The sequence below is a fragment of the Aquarana catesbeiana genome, linkage group LG01, assembly GCF_042186555.1.
Source record: "Aquarana catesbeiana isolate 2022-GZ linkage group LG01, ASM4218655v1, whole genome shotgun sequence".
Lineage (NCBI taxonomy): Eukaryota > Metazoa > Chordata > Amphibia > Anura > Ranidae > Aquarana > Aquarana catesbeiana.
In genome coordinates this window covers 895,557,819-895,584,373 of record NC_133324.1, presented here as the reverse complement: position 1 = coordinate 895,584,373, position 26,555 = coordinate 895,557,819, and the positions used below count along the sequence as shown (strand labels likewise).

The window sequence follows — 26,555 nt, the reverse complement described above, 5'->3', positions numbered from 1 at the left end:
CTGTTTGTTCAGTGTGAAAGCCCGAGGGCTTTCACACTGAAGCGGTGCGCTGGCAGGAGAAAAAAAAATCTCCTGTCAGCCGCATCTTTGGAGCGGTTAAGGAGCGGTGTATTCACCGCTCCTAAACTGCTCCTGCCCATTGAAATCAATGGGACAGCGCGGCTATACCGCGGCTATAGCCGAGCTATACGAGGGGTTTTAACCCTTTTTCGGCTGCCAGCAGGGGGTTAAAACCGCACCGCTAGCGGCCGAATACCGCGGTAAAACAGCGCTAAAAATAGCGCTGTTTTACCGCCGACGCCCCCTTACCGCCCCAGTGTGAAAGGGGCCTAAAAGAAAGGTAAAGTTGCAGTCAGTGAGGAAAAACTATTTTTCATTTTACTAGAAGTGGCGGGGGGCAGAGACAGACACGAGCTGACATGCAGGAAGGGGGGGGAGAGGAGACAGCAGGGCCGCAATTGCACCACGTTGATCAGGGCGGAGCTGCCCTGATTTTCGTGGTCTGTTTAGAGAGGAGATACAGGAAGTGCCACCAGATTCAGTTGGTTTTTTTTTGTTTGTTTTTTTTTTTTTTTTTTTGTTTTTTTTTTGTTTGTTTTTTTTTACAGGAGGGGAGAGTTTATATTCATTATCTATAGATTATTCTGCTTTAAGGTACCAGAAAATCAATTTTTTGTTTTTTGGGTTAACAAACTCTTTAACAGACGTGTACCATTCTGCCTCCCTTTTACATTGCTTTGGTATTTTTCAGATGTGTTAACACTGAATTAATTTGCCACCTATTCTTTATATTTTTGCAGTTGGATTTGACTATCTTGAGAACTTTGGAACCTCTTTAGTAAGTGTTAATTCTTACATGTCCCACCTGTTCCAGGCATTCTTCCATACATAATTTACATCTTCCCGGTCTATTGTAAATGCGTTTCGCCATGTGTCTCGATATTATCTCAAGTGGCTTTTGTTTTCTTGTCTTAAGTTCAAAGATTCTGCTCTGAGGAAGCAGTCCCTGTATCTGAAATTTGATCCTCTGCTGCGAGAGTCTCCTAAGAAGTCTGCGTCTTCAGACAGCGACCTGATGTGCAACTTACCTCTGCGCAACAAGTAGGTGTCACACCGTCTGTTCACTTTCTTGAGATACCAAATGCTTTTATTAAAATGTCTCTACCAATTGCAGCTTGGCGCTCTTTGGAGCCTTACCTAAACCAACTTATCCCTCCACCCTGGAAATTGAAGAGAAGCCTAAAGGCCTTGACCTCTTGGGGACGTTTACGGTTACTGTAAGTACTGTGCTGACTCCGGTTTCACAATGCCTGCAGCTGTGTGTGTTAGACAATTGCTATAGTTCGATTGATAAAATCACAAACTGGTTATACAAGCAATTCTAGTGTGTGGGTGTTTAGATGCTGCTTTTTTTTTTTTTCTGTGGCTTTCCTGGGCACTCTGGAACTGGAGGTGGCACTGTGCCGCTAAGTTTAAAGCCCACGTTATTACTATGTGATAGGCTGTGCAGAGTTTGGTGTGTGTATTCCCTCATCCCCCCCCCAAACCCCTAATGTAATACTACTTTGTTAAAGTAGAACTTTAATCAGAAAATGAGGTCCTACTAGATCCCTTCAGGCTGGCCCCTTTTGCAGGTATCGCTATGTAAAACATAAAATAATAGTGCCTATACAGTTTAAAATCCAGTAATACACTGTCTCATCCTGCTCTGCACATGCTCAGTTGCTCTCCATTTTTAGGCACTGCTGATTCTTCTCTTCCTCTTCCTTCTTACGGTAGAGCTGCGCAATTAATAGTTAAAGAATCAAGATTGCGATTCTACCCCTCACAATCTTAACACAGCATTTTCCCTATTCAGTGCAGAGAGTTCTCTGCTCACTGCTGACAGCTATCCGAAAAAAAAAAAATACAGGCAGCCTGCCAAGTTTATCACAACATTGCTTAGGCAGAGATAAAGAAACATTGTAACACTTCATTCCTTTGATCTAAAATAGCTAACTTAGGTCTCTACATGAGGTCAGTTTAATCACTTAAAGCGGACCTTCAGTGTTTTTTTTTTTTTTTTTTTTTTTTTTTTTTCCAACCTTACATCTTCTGCCCTTCTTGTTTTAACTTTAAATAGTAAAACATTTTTTTTCTGCCAGTAGATGCTTTATACAGCACACTTTCTGTTTGTCTGGTTCTTAGCCTAGGCTTATGACATCATGCACAGCTCTATTGCTCTAGTTGAGTTTGCCAGGAAGGGAGGGTGGATGAGTCATAAGGGGGCCAATGAAAGCTGCAGAGCTGGAGGTGTGCCTCTGTAAATCCTGGAAGTGAACAGGCAGCAGCTTCAGCTGCCTACAGTTAAAATGGATGCTGCCAGACTCAGTGGAGGGAGATTTCTGCAGCATATTTGGTAAGTACAGAATCACGGTGTACCGTATATACTCGAGTATAAGTCGATGCCCCTAATTTACCGCAAAAAACTGGGAAAAACTTATTGACCCGAGTATAAGGCGAGGGTGAGAAATGCAGAGGGTTAACAATGCCCATCTGCAGCTGTATGTGTCCTGTCCTGTGCATGTGTTCTGTGCAGCCTACCTGTGGCGATCTCCATCCTCCGATCAGCGTGTGATAATACACTTCGGCGGCCATTCCACTGTTCGAAAGCCGCGCCTCCTCCTCGTCTGTGATAGGCTGACTGCTGAGTGTTCTGCCTATCGCGGACATTCTCTTTCTCATACCATGGAAGAGGATGAGAGAATGTCCGTGATAGGCTGTACACTGACAGCTGTTCAGCCTATCGCAGACTAGCGGGAGGCGCGGCTTTTGAAAGCTGGAATTACCTCGAACGAATTATCACACGCCGGCCGCCTGCATGACACGCTGATCATGCAGACAGACGGCGGTGACTCAAGTATAAGTCGAGGGGGGCACTTTCAGCCCAAAAAAAAGGCTGAAAAATTTGACTAATACTTGAGTATATACGGTATATATAAAATAATATGCAAAGTGGTTGGAGGGAAGCTTCAGAATGGCAAAGATGTTTTGGCAAGATGTCTTTAAAGACTAAGCCTTTTTTTCTGACACTTGTCGCTTATAAAAAATTTTTTTAGCAGAGACCCTAGAGAATAAACGTAACCTTCCATTGCTAACTTTATAATGAGGCTTACCTATAGGTAGTGTAAATATCTCCTAAACCAACACTGTTTAGGAGATAATTACTGTAGATGTAGCCAGTGACATCACCGGTGCATGCTCTCTGACGGAAGGGCCACCCGTGCCGTCCTTTAGAGCCCTGTGCTGTAAACGGCAGCTCCCATGCTTATGCGAGGGAGTGGCGGCTTTGGCCAGTCAGAGCCGGAGTCCAGACCCGGAAGCAAGACTAGTTAAGATCGGAGCGCCTGCAGCTCTGACATCTTGGCGCTGGAAGAACTTTTGTTTTAAAGCGGGGGTCCACCTATCTATCGTTTTTTTTTTTTTTTTTTTTTGAATTCATTCACAAACTTTTCTTCTCAGCATTACATACTGACATATTGTGTGTAATATGTCCGCCTGTGTCAGATTTCGTCGGAAAGAATAACTTATATTATTCACTGCAGGCGGTTTCCATCTTCATTGTGGGCATTTGAAGCCCACAAGCATTTATTTCCTGGATGTGGTGAATGCTGTGCTCCCAGCATTCACCGCTTGTTCCCGCACATGCTCAGTGGCATCCTGGGAAGCCTGAGACTAGCTCCCAGGAGTCTGGGAGAGGCTAGAAACACACCTACTCCCACGGGAGGAGAACCAGGAAGTGCAAAGAAGAATAGAAAAATAAAAGGTAATTACGGCGATTTAAATTTTTTTAAACAGCATGTCAGCAACTAGGCAAGGAAGAGAATACATACAGATATTGTTCAAAATTTGGGTGGAACCCCGCTTTAAGGTAAGTTTTTAATGTGCTAGTATGCAATGCATACTAGCACATTAAAAAAAAAAATGAATCGCCTGTCGGTGTTCAGAACTCTGTTTTACAACACAGAGCTCCCTTCCCTAAATGATGGCACTGATTAGTGGGTGCCAGCGATCCATCAATGGCCTGCACCCGCTGATCCACTTGTGCTGCAACAAATCGCAGCACAGATGCAGTGAGCACGCCCCCTACCCGGATACATGATCCAGTGCAGAGCAGCCACCCTGCCACAGTATATCTTTATGGAGCGGGTTTTTGTTTTTGTTAGAGGGATTAGAATTGTCAACTTTTATGGCGGTCTTTGTCTTCATTAGGGTGATTAACCCTCTCCGTTTGTCTTGTTTACCATTATGGCCCCCCCCCCCCCCCCCCCAAAAGAAAAAACATACGCACTGCTTTTTTGGGATCTGTTTTGGGGTGTCAGTAAGAACGTTGTCACCTGCAGAAGATCACATGGATGCCGTGCGTTTGCGATGTAGGAAATGCACAGGATTTGCTGCGTATCCTATAAGTGTGAACCGGGGCTCAATCCAGGTGGCATCACTTAAAGCGGGGTTCCACTCAAATTTTTAACTTAATCTTACCCCCTTCAGTTAATTGCATAGATGTTCAAATGCCGCACGAAAAAAAAATGTTATCGCTGTAATTGCCTTTTATATTGTACTTTATTGTGGCACTTCCTGTCTCTCCTCCCATGGGAGTAGGCGTGTTTGCCTTTCCCGGCGCCGCACTGTCTCCTGGGAGCTTAGTGTCAGGCTTCCCAAGATTTAATGCGGAAACAATGATCATGCGTGTGAACAAGCTGTGAATGAACAGCATTCACCGCATCCCGGAAATCAATGCTTGTGGGCTTCACATGCCCACAAGCAAGATGGAAACAGCCAGCATCACATTTTTTAAGTTATTCTTCAGTACGAAAACAGACAGAGGTGGAAATATTACACCCAAACTGTGAGTATTATTTTGGGGTTAGCAAAGTGTCTCAATGACCCAAAAAAAAAATTGGTCGCTGGACTCCCGCTTTAAGTTTTTAGATCTATTGGGGATATCTTTAAACTGATGCTAGCCTTTTGTTGCAAGAGTCATTGGTGTAGTTGGTATTATCCACAGCTTAGGTCTCCAAGAACCCAGAATGAACATTTTAAATCTATTAAGCAAAAGAAGAAAAAGGTATGCAAATGGAAAACTGATAATGGGTTTAAAATATTCTTCCATATGATGCAAGCGGTGGCAGACACCCTCTAACCAAGCAATCTTGTCTGTACTAAAGCAAGTATGTCAAGTTAAAGGGGCTGGTTGTGTTTGTATTTATAGCAGAAATGTGTGTAGCTTTCTCACGTGGCTTTTTTAAAATTTTTATTTTCTGCTAGTAGATCAGCCAAAGTTTTGTAGTGACAGAATTAGACCCGGCTGATAGCTACTGTTACTCTTCACCTTTCTCCTCTGTGTAATGGCTTTCCTTGTTGCTGTAGTAACGGTTGGTTGTTTGAACAGCAGCTACTCCGGTGAGGTGTTCAGTTACTCGTGCTGCAGACCTGTCTGAATAGACTTTTCCATCTTCCCCAGGACACGGCACCTTTAATTCCAGAAAGTGCTGATTTACTGTCTGCTCCTGACTCCTTCCTCCTACCACCTGATGTGGGGGCAATTGTTGAAGTTCTCAAGTTCAGTCAGAAGGACATGGATGCCGCTATAGAGAAAGTTCGGCAAGAGGTGAGTGGCTTGCTAAGATGGATCAAATAGATATTCATAGCAATCCTGACAAAAAAGGTTTTCAATGAAGGCGGGGGGGGGGGGGGGGGGCTGTTCAGTGTCTTACTGTTACTTAGGCAACTTTGCTCTGTTAGCATTACTTAGCAGACCTATTACAATGTTATAGAACAGGCAATCGCTTACACTTATCTGTGCGTGCGGCAGATTCATAATCCTGAATGCCGCTATTGATAACCATACTATGACCATTGCCAATATTTACTCCCCCATTACCAAGCTCTGTTTTAGTAGAGCCTCCCTATTTAAAACCAATTACTCAAAATCTAGTATTCTAGCTGTAGGCCTTGACCAACACACCAAAAACATTGCTTATACATCTTTCTCATGGACCTCTATTTCTATTCTTCCATATCTGGGTATTCAACTGATCACTCCCTCTTCCTGACTTGTCTTTTAACTTCAATAATCTTATATCTAAACTCCAGAAGACCACACAGGATCTTCAGTGCACTCAAACGTCATGGGTAGGTAAAATTGTCCTAGGCAAAATGTACATACTCCCACATGTCCTGTATACGTTCCGGACTATTTCAATTCCCTTTCTTCAAAACCAACTGCTGAAAATACAGTCCATCGGAACTTCCTTTATCTGGGGTGGAAAGCACCCCGTCTCAAACGTAACATTTTATGCATACCTGCCTCATCTCATCTGGAGGGATGGGTGCCCAGACGTCTCAGCATGCTACAAAGCTACGATACTGGATCAAAGGTGTGGTGGAACCGCACACAACAAACCACCTGGTTCCAAATAGAAAAAGCGGCTATACCCTATCAACCCAAACAGATCCTCGGTGCTCTCCTACTACAGCACCAAGGGACCCGCACGTGCCTTGATACTGTCAGTGCCATCAAGGTATCCCACATCGATTGCTCACAACAATACCTCTAGCGACACTTCCAATTATCACACCTGACTTCACCTTTTCTGATTGGTCTACTGCTGGTATCTTGACTATCGGAAACCTCTTTAGAGGCACCACACTTATGTCCTTCTAGCAATTGCAGGATAGCTGGCATGTCTCGTCTAAAGAATTCAAGTACCTCCAGAATATGCTCAGCTCTTTTGAAGGTCAAACAAACTTCTCACTGATAACTCAGACCGAAACAATGCTACAATGGGGAAAAAATTACTACATTGTTCCTACACCCCTCAACAGTGGCAACACTTGCTCCAAGCACCATTGAAACTCACGGTGCATAACACTCTGGGAAGCTTAAGAAAATACATCATAACTGGTATCTTACCCCAACCAAACTTGCCCGCATCTAGTCTTCCTCCACCAATCTATGTTGCAGAAAATGTGGTAACCAGGGGAACACACTGCACATCTGGTGGAACTGTCCAACCCTTACTAACCTTTGGACTATGCTTTCCAAGCTGCTTTTCTCCATCTTACCAATCCATATACCCCTCTTGCCTCAGATGGTACTATTGGACATGGCTACTTGGCCCTGGTCCTCGCACAGTCATCTCCCACATATGCATAGCTACCCTCCCTCTAACTCAGAATTAATATCCATTCTGAACAACCATTGCCTAATGGAATATATGTACGCCAAAGCCCATCTACAAATTTCTACTTTTGAAAAGCACTGGGACCTTTGGCTCAGACACCCCAAATGCATACCGTTCTCATGATCGCTTTACCTCCCCTCTGAAAGCCTAACATTCTGCTCATATTCAACCTTCCACCCACTTTGTTAGCATTCTAACTTCTCACTATATATCGATTTGTGAATGTTTATAGCTAGTAGGCATACTCTAGAAACATCTAAACTCATCCGAACGAGCTCTGTATACCCTTCATTGATACGTTATTCTTTACTGTAATTGGTTACTTGACGATCGACAGTTCAGCTTTCTTCTTTGTAACTTGTAAAACTTTTATAATAAAATTAAGTTAAAGAATAGGACCACTGTTTTAGAATAAGGACCACTGTTTTTAGGATAAGATTTCTTGCCACTATTACTGGGAGGGTCTGTATGTAAAAGGAAAGCTTTTGATATCACACTATTCATTTTTGAAAGGTTTTAATACAGCTGATCATGCATTGCTATATCTATGAATAATTTCCTTTTTGATATTTGAAATCATCTGATCAGCAAACACTAAAACTGGATGTATTGGGATGGTCGTCTTTAAAGTGGATGTAAACCCAATGTCATCCTTTCTAAACTGCCATAGGGGTTATCTATAAGGATATACATGCCTCCTGCATGTATCTTTACCTGTCAAATGTCTCCCCTCTGTCTGTTATTAGACCCGAAAAACTGCAGATTCTGTGGGTGTGTCTGATGTCTGGAGCTTGGTGGGTGGAGTCGTGATGTCAGTAGACTCCCCGCCCACCTCTACACTCCCCTTGTCAATATGCATTTTCTCCTGTGTATTTCTTACACTGAACTTCTGCTATGATCTCTAACATCCAGTGAAAAGACAGGAAAGTAACCACATGACTTCAGCATGCCAAATCATGGTGAGGTGTGGAACAGCCAATCCTTGCAGAGCTGCTGAAGGAGTTTAAAAATACTGCATGTCTCTTAGGCTAATGCATGAGATGTAAATCACCTGTCACTCACAGCAAGGGGGAGGATTTGACAAAGTTTTTCTCAGTTTGTCAAGAATTGTCTCACTGAACAATAAGAGGATTGCTCAGAGATGGATTAACTGTGTGGCAAGACTGGGCTCAAATGATAGCAAATCTTATACTCTACAGTATGATATAAAAAAAAAAAAAAAATTTGGGTTTACATCCACTTTAAGGTAATTGCTGGTTTTGGGGGCACAATCATTGTGTGGTGAGCTTTTAATAAATAAATAAATATATATATATATATATATATATATATATATATACACACACACACACACACACACACACACACACACACACACACACACACACACACACACACACACACACACACACACACACACACACACACACACACACACACACATACACATACATACATACATTTTTTTTTTTAATTTTTATTTATTTTAGGTTCAGGAAAAAGAATTGGAAATTTTCGAATGGAAAAATAAGCATGAAAAACTTTATCTTGAATATGTGGAGATGGGGTAAGCCTTTTTTTCATCCACTATCGTGTTGGGAGGGGTGGTTTATCCTCCCTCTTTAGGTGAGGGCTATCGTCCAGTGCATTTGATATCTATAAAAGCAAGATTATTATGCTATTGCTTTTATTACTACTCACAAGTCGGTAAAAAACCTGTGGCACATAGATCTAAAACACCAAATTAAAGATCAAGTTCACCTTTACAGAAAATCTGTAAGGCGAACTTTAATCTGGACCCCTCCCCATCCCGCTGTACCGAAGTCCTGCAAACCCCTGCTGTCAGGCACTGGGACATCGCTTTACTGGTCCGGGGATTTGAAATTCTGGCTGCAAGAAGAAAACAGCTACCCCTGAGGCTGCACATGTAATGTAGAGTACCCTGAAGCCTTGTGGGATTCATGATGTGGGTATTCCTGGAAGCTGCAGGCATTGAACAAGTTATTCTTGCTTACATGGGATTCCAGCATGTGGAGGGGAAGAAATAAAAAAACAAATTAAATTCAGGGTGAATTGGGGGGGGGGGGTTAGGAGGAGAGAGAATGTTGGCATGACAAGTAGATGGGGAGGGTTACAAACTGAAAAAATGTGTTACAATGATGCAGCACATGCCCTTAATTGTCAGGGGCTTTTGTGGATGCACAAATGCAGTAAGTTCTTGTGTACATTCAGCTCGATATCAGCTTGAGTCAACTGAGACCCACCTGATTTTGAGTGCTATCTGAGCTGGCCTGCAGGTTCAATTCTTTTGGCTGCTCATGCAAACCCTTTGAGTTGTATGGGTAGAAACCATCATGTTATGAATGAATTCTTACGTTTTGTAGGAACTAAAGTTTACAGAGAGCACCTTACTTTCTGGGGTGATAAAATAGCTACAGCTTAGTAGCTTATAGAAGGGGGCTGACATTTAAAATAGAAGCTAGATTCATGTGCAGCTCTAGTCTGTTTAGTTACTGATTGTTCTCTTCTAACATTGCAGGAAAATTATTGCTGAATTTGAAAGCACAATTGCTCAAATACTAGGTAATGTATAAACTACGGTCTTGGGTGTTTTCATGTGACCAAATATCTAAGGAGGATTTCTTTTGTACTTGACATAATTAAAGCTGAACTATAGGCGGATATAACCCAAATTAAAGTAGAACTATAGGCAAATTACTTTTATTTATTTTTTTTCTGCCCCATTTTGGATAGAGTAATGGAGGTTTAAAGCACCTGTTACAGATGAGATTTCCCTTCACTTCCTGTCCCATAGTCCAAACCGGAAGTGATGAAATTGCAGATAATTAAAGCAGTTCCTTGGGGACCCCCAGGTTACCAGAACTAGTGTCCCCTTCGGAAGATTTCCTCTCTGATACTTTCCTGGGGAAAAGCTAAAACTTGAGGGGGGGTGTGGTGTTTTTTTTTTTTTTTTTTTTAATAAAAAAAAAAAAAAAAAAACTTTCAATGATGGTAAACAAGATAAATGGAGAGGATGAATCTCCCTAATGAGGACACAGATCACAGTAAAAATTGACAGGTGTTCTAATCCCTCTGCCTTCTATCCAGATCTGCACTGAGTCATGTATCTGATACGTGATCAGCGCATCTGGGTAGGGAGTGTACCCGCTGCCTCCGCTGTACTGTGATTTGTTGCAGCACAAGCTGATCAGTGGGTGACAACCAATGATGGATTTCCAGCACCTGCTGATCGACTGTCATTTAGGGAAGGGAGCTCTGTGTTGTACACAGAGCTCCGCAACATTGACAGGGAATGTTGCTACTTTTTTTTTTTTTTTTTTTTTTTATATTCCCTGCAAAGCATAGTAAAAGCAGCACGCAACACTCAGTAAACATTGTTAGGCACACATTTAACTCCTTGATTGCCCCAGTTGTGAACCCCTTACCAGCCAGTGTCATTAGTACAGTGACCGTGTATAGTATTGGCACTGATCACTGTATTGGTGTCAGTCAGCATCAGCTAGTGTCTGGTCGCCACACTATCAGTCCCACTAGAAGTCACTGATCACCGCCATTACTGGTGTATAAAAAAATTCCATTTTCCATATGCCATAACGTTCATGCTGTCCAAATCATATACACCTATTTGTTTTTGTTCTTTTAACCAAAGACATGTAGCAGAATACATTTTGGCCTAAATTCGTGAATCTGTTTTTGAGATTTTTTTTTTTCTGTTTCCTATCGCAAAAATAAACCCAGTGGTGATCAAATGCCACCAAAAGAAATAAATTTTTTCACACAAAATCGAACTTGGGTGCAATGTTGCATGACCATGCAATTGGCAGTTAAAGAGGCAGTAAACCCTGATGGGTTTTACTAAAATTTTTTTTTTTTTTTTTCCCCCTCCTGCAAAGTAAAAGCATAACGGGCTAGTATGCATCCCATACTAGCCCATTATGTTGCTCTTACCTGCAAATGAAGCCCACGATGTCCCTGCTGGTGGCCACATCTATATTCACCCCTATTCTTTCCGGGGCTGTGGCTCCGGCTCTGTGACTGTCCGAAGTCGTGTGATGTCACTCCTGCGCATGCACAGGGGAGCCGCCGATCATGGCACGGGCTTTTCAGAAACTGCATGTCTATGCTCTTTCTTCAGTGCGCATGCGCTGATGACGGCGCAAGCGTATATGGTAAATATCTCCTAAGCCTTGCAGGTTTAGGAGATATTTACAGTACCTACAGGTAAGCCTTAATATAGGCTTACCTGTAGGTAAAAGTGGTGCAACTAGGTTTAAAACCACGTTAAAGTAGCAGTGCTGAATAGCAAAAATGCCCTGGTTCATGAAGAGGGGTAAAATCTTCTGGTGGTCTAGTGGGTAATCTCAATGTATTTTATAAATGCAACCAATGTAAGTGCCGTAACTTGGTAACCTCTTGCTATCCCCCTATAACAAGCAAGACTAGACTGGAAGTGGGAGGAGCAGGCCTGGGAGCCAATGGAAATGTACTGCTAGGGAGTGGTATGTGTGAAATGGGTGTTTGGTGAAGAACATTGAAGTAGCAGTTATTGCAAGCCTTCTCTAATGTTTTCCTGCTCCATATAATTTTTTTTTTTTTTTTTTTTACTTTTACAGATGACTCTCAAAGACAAAAGGAAATGGCAAAGCTAGAGCTAAATAAAGCGGTGGAGGAAAGGCTGCAAGTTCAGGCAGATTTGAACAATATGGAAAAATCATTTTCTGATCTATTCAAAAGATTTGAAAAGCAGAAGGAGATTTTGGAAGGATATCGCAAGGTAATGGTCATTCTCCTAAACTGGACCTATAGTGCATGGACCCATTTCTGACCATGTCTTGATGTAAAACAAGAGTGGTTAAGAAACTGCTATCTGCACCACATCCCGAAATAACAGGACTTTTTCAAGGTGTGACGCCCCTCCTCTCACCTTGCCCAGCATGTCAACCACTCGCATAATGTATTTATTGAAAGGATAAAAAAATTCTAGTATAATTAAAAACGTGAAAAAGGTACTAATACTGCAATATGTATTACATCCCTAAAGAAGCTGCACCTAGAACCAGTATATAAACTTCACCATAATGATGTATAAAGGACCATGATCCAAAGTACAAAATACTCCTACTACTGCTCATTCTATGCATTAAGGTAAAAAACCTTCTGTGCTGCAAAATACCCCACTCCCCTTTCTTACCTGAGCTCGATCCAATTCGGTGTTGTGCACCAGATAATCGTCTCTCACCGCTGTCTTCCTTCTCCCTAGGCAGATTGATAGCAGCAGGAGACACTGGCTCCCGCTGCTGTCATTTAAATGCTGTGTCAAACGCAGACAGGGCGGCCCAGCGATAAGCATGCATGGGTGCCCCGATGGGAAGTGGCTTTTCATGGGGGCACTTGCTTGGCGTGCCGAAGGGGGACCCCAGAAGAGGATTGGTGGCTTCAAAACTATTGCACAGAGCAGGTAAGTATACTATGTTTTAACAAAAAAAGCGTTAATGTTGATTTTGTGAATTCAGCCTCACTCAACGTGTATCTCACAAAATGCTTCCTTATTACAAGCCTATCTATAAATGTGGCAAACTCTCATTGCAGAGCACAGATTTTTAAGAAACACTGCAACTCTCATGAAGAAGATGTTTAACTGGTTGCCGCCCGCCCACTGTCAAATGACAGCGGGGCGACTCTTGTTCTGGGACGCCGTCATATGATGGCGTCCCAGAACGGCCGCTCTCGCGGGGGGCGTGCAGCGAGCTGATCGCAGCTGCGCCGTGTTGCTAGGAACACGGCACAACCCTGATCTGTGGAAAGAGCCGCGGCTCTTTAAACATGTGATTGGCTGTGTCCAATCACAGCCGGTCACATGTAAACAAGGTAGCGCCGGTAATCGGCGCTTCTCGCCTCACACTGACAGAGCCGATCAGCAGCTCCTCCACGCAGGGGGACATTTTAGGAAAGTAATCAGGGCACCGAGCATCAGTGCCTGATTACAATAGTGAAAAATAGTGTCACCATACAGTGCCCACCAATGCCAGCGATTAGCGATGCCAGTCAGTGCTGCCAATCAATGCCCACCTCATCAATGCCCACCAGTGCCGCCTATCAGTGCCCGCCTCATCAGTGCACATCAGTGAAGCCAAAAAATTACTTAGTTACAAAATTTACTGACAGAGTGGAAAACCTGATTAAATACCACCAAAGGAAAGCTCTATTTGTGTGAAGAAAATGATAAAATTTGAGCACAGTGTAGCATGACCGCGCAATTCAAAGTGTGACAGCGCTGAAAGCTGAAAAATGGCTTGGGCAGGAAGGGGGTGTTAGTGCCTGGTAGGCAAGTGGTTAAAGTTTAAGTAAATGATTTGGAACTCCAGATATCTCTATCCAGCATTGGGATTCCTAAGAACCCTGAGGCATTAGAGGGGAGACATGGGCAGTGCACCCAGAGGGGGCAAAAACGCAATACCAATACACACTCTGTATGGTGCTATTCAAAAGTGTGTGTGTGTGTTACCAAAATTTGTACATGTATACCTATATTGGGTATAAAAGATGCCAAAAGAAGAAACCAACCCCAGTACCTACCATGAATCTAGATAATTGAGCATCCAGAGCCAGGTAGCCATGGCATCTAAAGGCAACAGGAACTTCTGTTCTCACACCATTCAAGAAGGGGTGTTGCCGGAAGGTTACAGCCTAAAGGATAATAGTCATAATATAAAAATAAATTTTAAAGCCACAATGATGGAAGTACCGTATTATCCAAAGGATAATAGTCATAATATAAAAATAAATTTTAAAGCCACAATGATGGAAGTACGGCATTATCCAAATGTGCTCCATACCACCTGTGGATGCTGATGCTCAAATCACCTCATTGGCCTGTTAAAAATGGTGCCGTCTGACAACCACTCTGCCCACCACGACCCCCCCCCCCCCCTGAAAACTGCTCCAGGACATATGCACAGCGGGGATATGCCACTAGGTATGCACTGCTTCTCCACACAAGATGGTGGCTGGCGCGCATGCCCAGTGTGATGGGGCACGAGGACCTCCAGCAGTGCTGGTGCCACACCCATGGAAAATGCAGTGTGGGAACACAGCAGAGCTATCAGGACACCAAGACCGCACATGCATACAGAGGAGAGAAGGCACAACAGCAGCCCTCCAAACCAAGGTGGGCAGGCAAGGCACCATCTTGACCCACGGGAAATATTGTAGTAAAACCTTCCGCTCCCCAATGAGTCAACACAAAGTGCCAACCCAGGAGCACCCATTGACAATGGGGTCCACCACATAATATGGGGCAAAACACTCCCTGGTGGCCAGAATAGATTCCTTCACTATATAGCTAAAATACTGTATAAAGTCACACACTGGTACTAAATGCCATGCTCAATCACAAATATGGCAAAGTGCCACACTCGTCCCAAACTGCTCATAGACCTATGTATACAGTTTATGTAACATAAACTACATCCAATCAAATGGTGAAGGACAAAACATTGACCATAACATAAAAAATGCATTTCTTCCAAGATGCTCCTCTGATCTAAGGCTGGGTTGCTGCAGGCAGGAGGAAGCCTTTTCTCACACTCCTGCTTCTGTGATCATTCGGGCTATAACATTGTAAATTGCAATGGGAATGGTAGGGGGGGGGGTTATCTGAGAAGTCCATTTTAAATCTGTAGTACACCACTAAATACATTTACAGGAGCTGTTTTACCTGCCTAGTGTAGTCTGTTGTGATGCTAATCTTGTGTTTGTGTGCTTGGAAAGTCTTGTGTTTTTTATTTATTTATTTTTTTGTTTTTTAACCATTGACTGTCTTTCTAGAATGAAGAGGCCCTCAAGAAATGTGTTGAGGATTACATGGCCAGAATTAAGAAGGAAGAGCAAAGATATCAGGCACTGAAAGCACATGCAGAAGAGAAATTGAACCGGTACATAAAATGAATTGGGTGTACAGATTGTGCATTGTCTAGGTAAAAGCGGTGTGTAAACTTAAGAGGTTGTAAACCTCCATGTGTAAGTTGTACCCATAGTTAAGGCTTGCCTAATAGGTACTGTAAATACTGCCTAAACGTGCGCCGGAGTGACGTCACACAGCTGGAGTCTGCGGCCTTGGAAGGAAGACGGGCGAACATGGATGCGCCCTGCAGCAGGGACGATGCGCGCTTCATTTGCATGTGTTACAAAACGGGCTATTATGCAATGCATACTAGCCCATTATGCCTTTACGTTGCAGGGAAGAAGAGGGGGAGAACAACCCACCGGGGTTTACGTCCTCTTTAATGTCACTAAGCCCAAAACCGTAAAATCTGTCTGAGCAGAAAAGCATGCTTGTTATACTTGCTGTGGAACTTAACCACTTAAAGACCGAGCCTCTTTTTCAGACTCTGTGTTTACAAGTTAAAAACAATTTGGGTCACTTTTATTCCTACTACAAGGAATGTAAACATCCCTTGTAATAGAAAAAAAAGCATGACAGGCCCTCTTAAATATGAGATCTGGGGTCAAAAAGACCTCAGATCTCATTTTTAGACTTAAATGCAATAAAAGAGAAAAAAAAATTGTCATTTGAAAAAATGAAAACAGAAAATGGCCCTTTAAGACGTATGGGTGTACGTGACATTTTGACGTCGCTTCCGCCCTGCTATGGTATGGAGACGGGTGGGGGCCATCTTCCCCCTCACTCTTCTCCATACCCAGCCACAGACAGGTCCCGATCGCTACGTCGCTGCCAACGGCTCCGGTAAGCGGCGCAGATAATGGTGATTTTGCGGTGAATACCTCGGTTATGGCAGCAGCTGCTGCTGTTACTGAGATCCATCTTTAAAGTGCCGACGTATATGTACAGGAGCCGGTCAGCAAGTGGTTAAGGTGTTAATCCTCTGTATTGTGTAAAAAGGCTTTTTGATCCTGTATGGACAGATCCTCCCCCCTCCTGTAGGGTCTCTTCTGGCAAAGACAGTTAAGACACAATGAGGTTAGGACTGCTTCACATGCTCAGTTTTGGTCTCTTGCTGGAGAGAACAGTTCCTTGTTGAGCTGAGCTTTTCAGGTCACATTATATTGACATCACACATTTGGGTGTGTATACAGATCCTTAATGACAGACCAGTCTCTCCCTCCTCCATGCCCAGTAACTAAAAGAACACTTTGGGTGGGATGTCACATCTTGATGGCTGGTCCGCCTCCCTTTACAGCATGAGGACACAGGCTATAGTGGAAATCTCCTCCTACCTGAACACTCAGCAATCAAGCAGACCCTGCAGTTTATCATGTGACCTTGGTATGCAGATCAGCCAAAAAGGTATATAGTGACAGTTTTTTAATGTAAAAAAGCTTTATAAGCTTGGGTGGGGGGGTAAACCATTTTCATATTACTAGGTTTAGTAACCCTTTAAGTGAAATTTGAGCTTGAAGGATGGCAACTAGACAGTTTGTAAACTGACCACATAACCCATATATCCCCTGAGGGTAGCTTTTAAAAAGAAAAAGGACCCCATAAACTAATTCAGGGAGCAGACCTTTACGTTGAGGCCTAATGCATGTGTTGCTGTGCCAGACCTGCATTGGGCCGTTGGGAAGACATTTACTTTAAAAGGCCCCCCAAAGCATCTACTATAATGAACTACTGTGTTGCTTTCCCTAAAGAGGGTTCAGTGGATTGGCGGCCTTTTCAAAAATGAACTTCCTTAATGCTTCGCTAAGGGGTGACCCCAGCCTAAAGCACACATCTGAAGACTTGTATCGCTAAAGGCGACACTTTTAGTTTTGGATATGGTGAAGGGGGATTAGAACATGTTCCTGTTGGAGAGTTAAGGCCTGTACGAAAAATCAGAAAATCATACAAAAAATAATGCTTTCGGAACGATCGTATGATAATCTGATCGTTGGTACACAGCTTTCGTCTGAAATTATCCAAAGGGACAAACACGAAAAATGTTCTCGTACATTACCATATCATCCGATTTTTTTGTTTAATTGGTACAGTTTTCGTCTGAAATTAGCATGCAAAAAAGAATGGGCAATCATTTGATAATATCATCGTGTGTACCAGGCTTTACCCTCTGTTTTGTACAGATTACTGTTCAGGGTTCCAAATGAAGACATTTCTGGTGACAGGTGTACTTGACTGACTTGCCCGCTTTAGCAGCTCATAAAGACTGCAGACCTGTAAAGGTTACTCCACCAAAAGTGATATTGTATTTTATAGGCAAAGTCTGGCTAGTCTTAGTTGAACTTTCTCATCTCTTGCTGAAAACAGCAGTCAGGTCTCTGTACTAAAAATCGAATGACACAAAGCCGCAACTAAAGAATGTGAGACACCCACACTAAGATATATACAAAAAACAAAAGTAGCTGTGCTGTAAACTTTAAATAATGAATGAAAATGAAGCAATTCAATCACCTCTCAATGTGTGTGTTATACACCCATAATATAGTGACAAGCAGTGAGAAAAATTATTTAAATCACATCAAACAAAAATAAAACATGGAAAAATGAGTAAATTCAGTCCGTTCCAAAAGTATGAAGGGAAAGAAAAAAAAAAAATTCACTGGCAGAACACTCCTTCAAATGTAGGTGAGACAAGCATCCATGCTATGCAAGTCATGCGACCATAACACCCAGAATAACATGGTGACAGAAGGGTTCCTCCACCAATAAAAATACTGCCCCTTACCAGCTCCTATGATCTCTTGTTACGGAGATCATACAGGCATATGATCTCGCGCAAAGGCAAACGCAAGCATCGGTCTGGCGTCAAATGTAAACAGCAATTGCACCATGCATGTGAGGTATCGCCGCGAAGGTCAGATCGAGGGCAGTAATTTTAGCAGTAGACCTCCTCTGTAAAACTCCTGCTAAAATTAAAAGCCAGCAGCTACACATACTGCAGCTGCTGACTTTTAATAATGTGACACTTGGCTGTCCAGGAGTCCAGCGATGTCGGCACCACAGCTGATGTTTCCATCAGCTGTCGGATGCTGCCGCCATTGCCGGTAAGGGAACCCGGTAGTAAAGCGTTACTACTGCGCCTGCACGAGGCACTGCTGCGCTCTCCTACTGGCCCGGAGGGAGCCAAGCTGCTGACGTAATTCACCGCAGCCTGGTCTCCCGGAAGTGGGCCCAGGATACCAAATGTGTCACTGGAAGGGTGGAGGAGACAAATGAGCGGAAGTTCCACTTTTGGGTGAAACTCTGCTTTAAGCATCTGAATACCCACTCTGCTGCAAATAACAATCGGGTATACAATTTAAACAAGGTTGCATTGTGTTGTCCCAAAGGGGGGTATGAGGGGATCAGCTCAGAAGTATGACCTTTTAAACAATTGTCCACTCTTAGTACCATTATCAGTTTTGTGTTATAGCTGAAGAGAATATAGGTAATCTATACACCAAAGATTGAGAGGATCCAACTATAAAAATAGCAGGGCAGAGTGGAATCCCGATCAGATCATCTAAAGACATACATGATTTTCTTGGTGCGTCCCACCACTGAGTCTCAGTTAAACTCTGTACCTGGAGTTGAAAAATCGGTGACACTGAGTTCCAATAAGAACTTTAAGTATCTTGGTATGCACATGTCCCTGGACCTTACATTGTTTAACCCATTTTAAAGGGGGTTTAGGTGTCACTTGAGCTGCAAGTTTGTCTATTGGGGGGGGGGGCGGGCCTGGACCAATATACTCTAAAGGAATAATATCCAAAATCATTAAAGGTCTGCAGGGTGGTGACCAAAGAGGACTGAGAATCACTCAGGTAAAGCAATGCATCAGCATGTAGTGATAACTTAACTTATCTTCCAGTGCCCCTACCCACAGACCATAAATGCCTTGGTTAGCACAAATCGGTTGCCAGGGGTTCCATTGTCAAAGCAGAGTCCTGTAGAGAGGGAAGCCCTGTCTTGTGTCCCAAAGTAAAGGGGGTAGACAGAACATTATTGGTTAATACCCTGGTCTTACAGGGCGAATCGAGTAAGTTGACCCATTGTATAAATTTATGTGCAACAGCAAATTTTAACCAGATATGGCCATTCGACAAACTTTTTCTCTGCCTCGGGGAGATAACTCTGGTATGTGACCGTTTTTAAGTCTCAGTACCTACCAGAAACTCACTGGCATCTGCTTGTGTCTTGATACAGAGCTAATGAGGAAATTGCTCAAGTAAGAACAAAGTTCAAGTCTGAAGCAACAGCACTCCAGGCAACACTACGCAAAGAACAGATGAAGGTCCAGTCCCTGGAGCGCACTTTAGAACAAAAGGTAAGCCCCCTTGTGTTTTAAGGGTCACCAAGGTCTTTAACCTTTTAAGTTAACTGCTGCCTACTGGATGGGACACTAGCAAACAACTGTGCCAACCCAGGGTAACCCTCCTTTCTACCAGCATGCCACAATTTGTTTTTTCTTTTTCTCATGTCCTAGGTGGATGAACTTGTATTCAGCTTTGCTATGTGAACACTGACATCTGTTGCTAGCTTGCACCACCTGTGAAGAACGCGGGTTTCAGATCCCTGCCCTCCTCGCTAACTTGCGCCGAAGGACCGGCCAACCTTACACCACTCTGTCACTTGCTTAACAAATGCCATTCTCAGCTGCGCCCAGCACAAAGATTTTCCAGCTTGCGGGACCACAATATAGGTGCTAACAGCCTGAGAGCGAGTGTCACTGGGCTAATTACGCAATTAACCCTTTAACTGCCACCACCCCCGTTTTTTAAAGACTGAGCCAGGGGAGACACGTAATTTTAGCAATACCAATTATGATTTTAGAATAAGTGTCTGCAACACACACTGCCACCACAGACAGGTCTGCTCAGAGGCCTTACTACACAACTGTAGTGCAGGTTTGTTTATAGCTTGCATTAAGAGCTTTAGAGACAAAGTTAACACTTTTCAACATAAGGGTTTGTTATGAAAAGGCCAAAGTTGTGCAAATAATATATTTACGGAAAAAAGATGTTTCAAAAAGATAAAGACAATATACAGCCACCAAGAAATGAGGTAGAATTGGGGAGGAAGAATACTTGCAATTACACCACCCTTTTGGCATTTTGCATCCAGTGCCTGCTGGACTGAATGTTGCAGGGATATCTGAAGTGACTTCAGGCACTGGGTTCCGTGTGTGGAAATTTCCAGACTCTCTTCTGGTAAAAGCAAGCTGCGGAGCACTTTCCAGGTCTAGAGCCACTGGCACTGCCTCAGCCCTTGCCTGCCTCTGAAGGCTCAAGGTAGGCCACCTCTTTGCATATGTCACTGGGTCCTTTTTTCCCTGTCCCTGGGGGTTTTTGCCTCGAGGGGGCTACCACTGTTTGACTGAGCACTGACATCTTCTGGGGGGGAATGTTATGCATTTTCTGAGCACTCCTCTGGTGTTGATGTCTCTCCACTGCTCTGGCTTTCAGAGTAATGTGGAACTTTCAATCTTTGAGAGTCCTACCTTGCCCCCAGCACTCTCTAGTGGCTCTATTGTTTCTTCCAGCATGCTTACTGACAGTGCTGAGGATCCCTTATATAGGAGTCCTCTATAGCCAATTTGGGTGTAGCTGCCGCCTCTGCACTTTTGGCTGAGGTTTTTACAATCTGTTGTGCTTAACGATGTGGCCCAAATAACCCAGTTATATGTGTACTCTGGTCAGAGGCAACAAATGTGCTCCGATGCCCTCTGTAGATTCTGTATCTGATTTGCCAGTGGTCCGGAGCCACAGAGACGTTCTGTCTGATTCAGCGTTGCTTCATTCTTTGACTGGGGTTACCCTTGAAGTCGCAGTCTACTACTTTTACGCCTAAATTGCAGAAGATTTCAATTAACATAGCAGCTATTGGCAGAAGAGTCTTCCAATTAATAAGTAATGTCCCTTTTTATGCAAGGTTTTTTTTTTTTTTTTTTTGAGGTCTGTTTTACCACCTGCCACAAGTGTCAGCAAAGCCTTTGGGTGCACTAGCTTCTCGCTCCACTATCTCTAGGTGGCTTAGACTATCCACGCTTATGGTCCAAAGGATCTGGTTCCACCCTTTCCTGTCGACAAGCACTCTGCTAAATCTGTGAATGCCTCTTGGGCTTTTTTGGCATCAAGCAATGGTTTTGTAGGGTGGATGTTCAGGCTTCATCTGATTCCACTTTCAAGCGTAAGGTCCCTTTTTAGTCAGCTCTTTGAGGGACACAAAGGTTTTTTTTTGCCTTCATGCGTTTTTAAGCATGAAGCTAAAAAACCTGTGTGCAGCAGCCGCCAGCCTCCCAATTACTTACCTGAGCCCCATCGTGGTCCAGCAATGTGCATGAAAGCCTTGCTCTCCGGGGACTGTTCCTCATTGGCTAAGACAGCGGGGAGAACCATTGGCTCCTGCTGCTGTTAATTGCAGCCAGTGAGCCAATGAGAAGAGGGGTGGGACCAAGCCGCAGCTCTGTTTCTGAATGGATGTGCAGAGCAGCGGCTTGGGAGTGCGCCTGCTCAGGTGCCCCCACAGCTACTGTTTGCTTTGCCGGTAGGAAGGAGGGGCCAGAAGCTGCGTCAAGGGACCCGCAAAGAGGATTGGGGTTGCTCTGTGCAAAACCATTGCACAGAGCAGATAAGTTAAAGGTTGTTTTTTTTTTTTTTTTTTATCACTTCAACATCCTGGAACTGGCAGCAAAGATTGTCTGCAATATTGGACCTTCCTTCCTGCTGCAAGGTCACCCAGTTAGGGTACAGTTGGACAGTGCCAGAGCAGTGGCCTACACATACTATCAAGGGGGGCCACAGAAGCCAGGCTGCAAGTCTAATGCACTCTTTGGTGGAAGCATTTCAGCTTTCTGCCATTTACTTCCCTGGAGTGCACAATGGTCTGGTGGGATTCTTAAGAGTGTGTAAACCCAACACTTCAAATTCCTGGCATGTTCTTGCTGTACCATGTACTTGTATGAAAGTATCTTGTTTTTTTTGTATTGCTTCCTTTATGTGAAATCCCTGGTGTTCCTGCCACTCCCTTTGCTTTTTCTATTAAAAGCTGACCACGCTAGGCATAGTAGTACAGTGTAGTCAGTTCTTTAGCTATGCTGGGAACTTGGTGTGCGCTCTTCCAATGATCACTCATCTTGACACATCACCACAACAGCCTTTCACTGGGAAGTTTAGTCTGCTGCTGTTTCTATTCCCCCCCACCCCCATTCTTATGCACCTGATAACAGAGGGAATGTGATCGCTTATAAAAAAGAAGAAATGGTTTATACATTTTTAAAACTATACACAAATGTTTTGCCTTTAATTTCTATTTAACTGAATGGGTTGTTTTTACAAGGTGAGGGTTTACATACACTTTAAGCTGCCATCACCTAGATTTGGGAGTGGGCTCTGCACCCAGACAGCTTTAAAATCTGTCAAAGATTGGGAAAACCAGAGTCGACATTCTGGCCCCCAATTTCAACAAGCTGAATAACTTTGTAGTAAAGACCAGGGACCATCTAGGCTTTGCAGTAGATCTAGTAATTCCTCAATTCAAGTTGGTTTATGCCTTTCCTTTGATAAAGATCCTCCTTTTGACGGTTACACAAGATGGAAGAAAGGGTTCTGATTCTTTTCGCACCTATTTGGTACAGAAAAATGTTCTTTTTAGGTCTACTTCTGGCGAACAAGCCTTGGTTTCTTAAAGACAGACCAGATCTACTGGTTTAAGGGTCTCGTTCAGCATTTGTTCAGAGTACAAGGGACAGGTTTCTGTTTTTACTCATTTTATTCCAGAAACCTCTTGCTTCATAATCAATCCTTCATCATGACTTTTCTGAAGAGTATTAATTCCCCAATTTGACCTCCTGTGTTGCCTTGAGATCTCAACCTCTGGTGCTCTGTGCATCAATGACCTCCCTTTCATAGTTTGACTTTTTTTTTTCAACCAGACTATCTAGTTCAACCAATGAATTTACAATCCTATATACACAGTCTTCTACCCACAGTTGATCCAGAGGAAGACCAAAAAAGCAAGTAATTCTTTCAACCAAGAGATTCCACTGGAAGACCTTGCTTTTAAAAGTTGCCATTCTGTTATAGCCTTTACAGCTGTTATTACAAGGAAGCGTTGCCAACTCAGAAACATGTTTTGTTTTGCACAAGGACACAGTGGTTTTGAGCCAAAACCTTCCTCCCGAAGGTGATCTTTCCAGGAGGACATTGTTTTTCATTTCCCTTTGTCCTGGCACAAAACATGACAAGAAATTTGCCCTACATTGCCTAGATATGGTCAGGGGTGTTTGGGGTCTAACCTTTATAGCCATAGCTTATATTTGCAAGACTGAGTCCTTGTCCTCCCCTTGAGTCTTCGTAGCCAGGTGGGTCAGTCAACACTTGTAGAATGTGTGCTCTAATAGGGAAAGGAGGAACCCCTTTTTTATCTTCCCAGGGCTCATGCCCCTAGGAACAGTGTCTCTTGGGATTTTCAGCATCTGCTTCCTAGATTTGCAAGGCCACTGTAAGGAGATTCCATAATACATTGCATTATGATTGATTATTGATTTTACCCTGAGGATATATGTTCAGGTTTTGCTTATTTGCTTAATGATTAGAGAAATATCTTGGTATATGATTAGAGAAATATCTTGGTATATTTTAGTGAATATGACAGACTGAATCTTATGACAAGTATTACTTAATGACTGAATTATCTCATTGCAATATCACCCTGTCTGTCTATTCCTGTCTGATGCTTTCATCTTAGGAAACATCTGTCTGTGGTTTTTATCTCTGTACACTGTTGCTGGGTATGAGAAGGCCAACAGCAGCTAAAATTAGTTTTTTTAGGAAGTTGTGGTTGGCCATCTCATGGTCAAAAGACGATGACAGAAAGTAAGGAATCAATGACCTATTAACTTGAACTAAAGGGGTCAACATTTTAATATTTAAGATCACAAGATGAAGACATTACCAAAATCACAAGATTAAGAAATTACCGAATAATATGCTAATGAACATTTATGTGTATCATTTTGATTGGCCCCCAAATTGGGGCAGAGTCTTGTAAAGACAGCATAAAACAGCGAATCCTGTAATAAAGAATTGTAATCATTTCAGCATACCTAGTGTGTGTATGTGTAATTGATTAACCGCCGGCGAGGACCTCCACTGAGCCATCTCCAAGAGCCTAGGCCACAAGGAGAAGACGAGCAACCTAACAGCCACCGCCTGGTCCTCTGTTCAGATTTTCAAAGATCTACCAGGATTTCCAGACCTTGTCCACAAGGTTCCTGCTGTCTAAAATTTTTCTTTTTTTTTGGGGGGGGGGGGGGGTGTTCTGCACCTTGTTTTTCTGGTGGATCCATTGGCAGTTCTGTTAGCCATTTTGCCCAACCCTCAGTTTATTCCTTGGGGAAATCCCATAGTCTAGGGCAGCCCTAGAAAGTTGTGTCCTGTAATCCCAAGATGAGTAATTGACATGGAAGTCAAAATTACTATTTTTAGAGGTCTACCTAAAACGCCCTTTCTGTTGTGCAGCTCGCCTTCCTTGATCTGTTCAATTACTGATCCCTACAGCTGTAATTGCCACTCAGAATATTGTGAAAATGCTCCCGAAACCAATACTTTGCAGTGCTAATTGCGTCAATAAAAAATGAATGGGCACAAATTGCCCTGCAAAGAATCACTTGCATTTTTCACCCACCGCTTCTGTGTGTATATACAAAGGGAAGTGCCATCTAGTGGGCAGTTTATCAACAATGTTATTACTCACATTAAATACTGTATTGGCGTATAACACGCACTTTTTCACCCTGAAAATCAGGTGCAAATAGTGTGTGCGTGTTATACGCCGATACTGCAATTTGGGCTGCCTAGGAGGGAACGGGGAGGGGGGGCGGGATGAGTGCCGTCGGATTACATACAGCGACAATCTCCTGTTTACTCAGCGGCCTCTGTAATAGGAAGTCCCGTCTCCTGGGCCGGCATTGGACCAGTGTTCTGTCTATCATAGAACTTTGTATTAAAGAGGCCGCTGTGTAAACAGGAGATTCTCACTGTATGTAATCTGACAGGGCTTGTCCCGGCCCCCTCCCTGTCTCCTCCGAGGCAGCAATAATCTGAGGTGAGGCTGCAGATGGGCACTGATCAGGCTGCAGATGGGCACTTACCCTTATTTTGCTTCAAAGTTCTTTATTTAAAATTACCTTTTTTTTTTCCTGAAACTTCCCTCCTAAAATGAAGGTGTGTGTGTTATACACTTGTGCGTGTTATATGCCGATAAATGCGGTACATATCTGGTCAAATGCAAAATCTGCTTGGTGTTCCGATCCCGCCGATGATAGAAAAGAATGGCCGCTTGAGGAGTAGTCCCAGGACACCTCTCTGTATAGGGCAGAAGTTGTCAGCTTGTGGGCAGACTGCCTCCACATCTCCTCCAGCAGCCATGATTTTCTGTAATAGGTGGGATTGGGATTTTTCATTTGACCAGATGTACTTAATGTGCGCTATAACATTTTTAATAAACACCACACACAGATGCTGTGTGAGTTTGCGCCTATTTTGTGTTAAAGCAAAGTATCGGTACTTGTACTCACAGATTTAAAAAAAACGCTTTCGGTGCAACCCTGGTTATATCCATTTTGTGTGGCGTGACAGTTCGGTTGGTTTCCCTTTTTATCCTTTTTATGTTTTCTGCTGTCTGGGAACCTGCTTGAGGTATTCTTCCCTGCCATCCTTTGCTGCCTCTTATGTGCCACCATCACCAACTATCTCATCCTTTGCTATGGAGCCAACAGTAGAGGGAGCAGTAGTCCCCTATTGATTCACTGTTTAAAAAAGAATTCTACTCCTGGTTGTGATCCTGTGAGGTCAAACATGTGATCTTGGTTTTTAGAAGGTGCTGCTTATGAATAAAAATATTTAAAACTATAGTCGTACCTTTTTTTTTTTTTTTTTTTTTTTTTTTTTTTAACTGTTGTCACCAAATCCTTTTTTTCTCTTCCCCCTCATTTCAGGCAAAAGAAAATGATGAACTGACAAAAATCTGTGATGACTTGATCATGAAGATGGAAAAAAGCTGAGAAGTTGTCCCAGCACTTTTGTACATTATTGTATGCGTTGTTGCGTTGTAGCACTGTTTTGTCTCTTTATATGTTAAGAACTAATAAATAGAATTTTTAACTTAACTTGCGCTGTTGCCTCTGTTCTTCTGTAACCCTGTAAACGTGTATGAGAGGAACCCAGGGGGCTGGCAATACTGACCTGCCACTGCTAGCTGTCTTGTCACACTGACTCACTTGCTATAAAATATGTAATCATTTGCAACAGTATTCCAATGAGACCCAACATTCTGATCACGTCATACTTCTAAGAATCAGCATAATGCTA

The 26,555-nt window shown here is 43.1% G+C and overlaps 1 protein-coding gene across 1 annotated transcript in view; it reads left to right on the top strand.

Annotated features, from left to right (window-relative positions):
• Window positions 1-26,353, top strand: part of TACC3 (transforming acidic coiled-coil containing protein 3) — a 64,950-nt gene extending 38,597 nt beyond the window's left edge. Inside the window, exons 7-16 of the mRNA XM_073610932.1 lie at window positions 801-838; window positions 977-1,101; window positions 1,175-1,277; window positions 5,504-5,650; window positions 8,717-8,793; window positions 9,766-9,809; window positions 11,861-12,021; window positions 15,075-15,181; window positions 19,390-19,510; window positions 26,183-26,353. Of these exons, the coding sequence (XP_073467033.1) occupies window positions 801-838; window positions 977-1,101; window positions 1,175-1,277; window positions 5,504-5,650; window positions 8,717-8,793; window positions 9,766-9,809; window positions 11,861-12,021; window positions 15,075-15,181; window positions 19,390-19,510; window positions 26,183-26,248 (989 nt within the window). The 3' untranslated portion in view covers window positions 26,249-26,353. The remainder of the gene's footprint in view (window positions 1-800; window positions 839-976; window positions 1,102-1,174; window positions 1,278-5,503; window positions 5,651-8,716; window positions 8,794-9,765; window positions 9,810-11,860; window positions 12,022-15,074; window positions 15,182-19,389; window positions 19,511-26,182) is intronic.
• The last annotated feature ends 202 nt before the right edge of the window (window positions 26,354-26,555 follow it).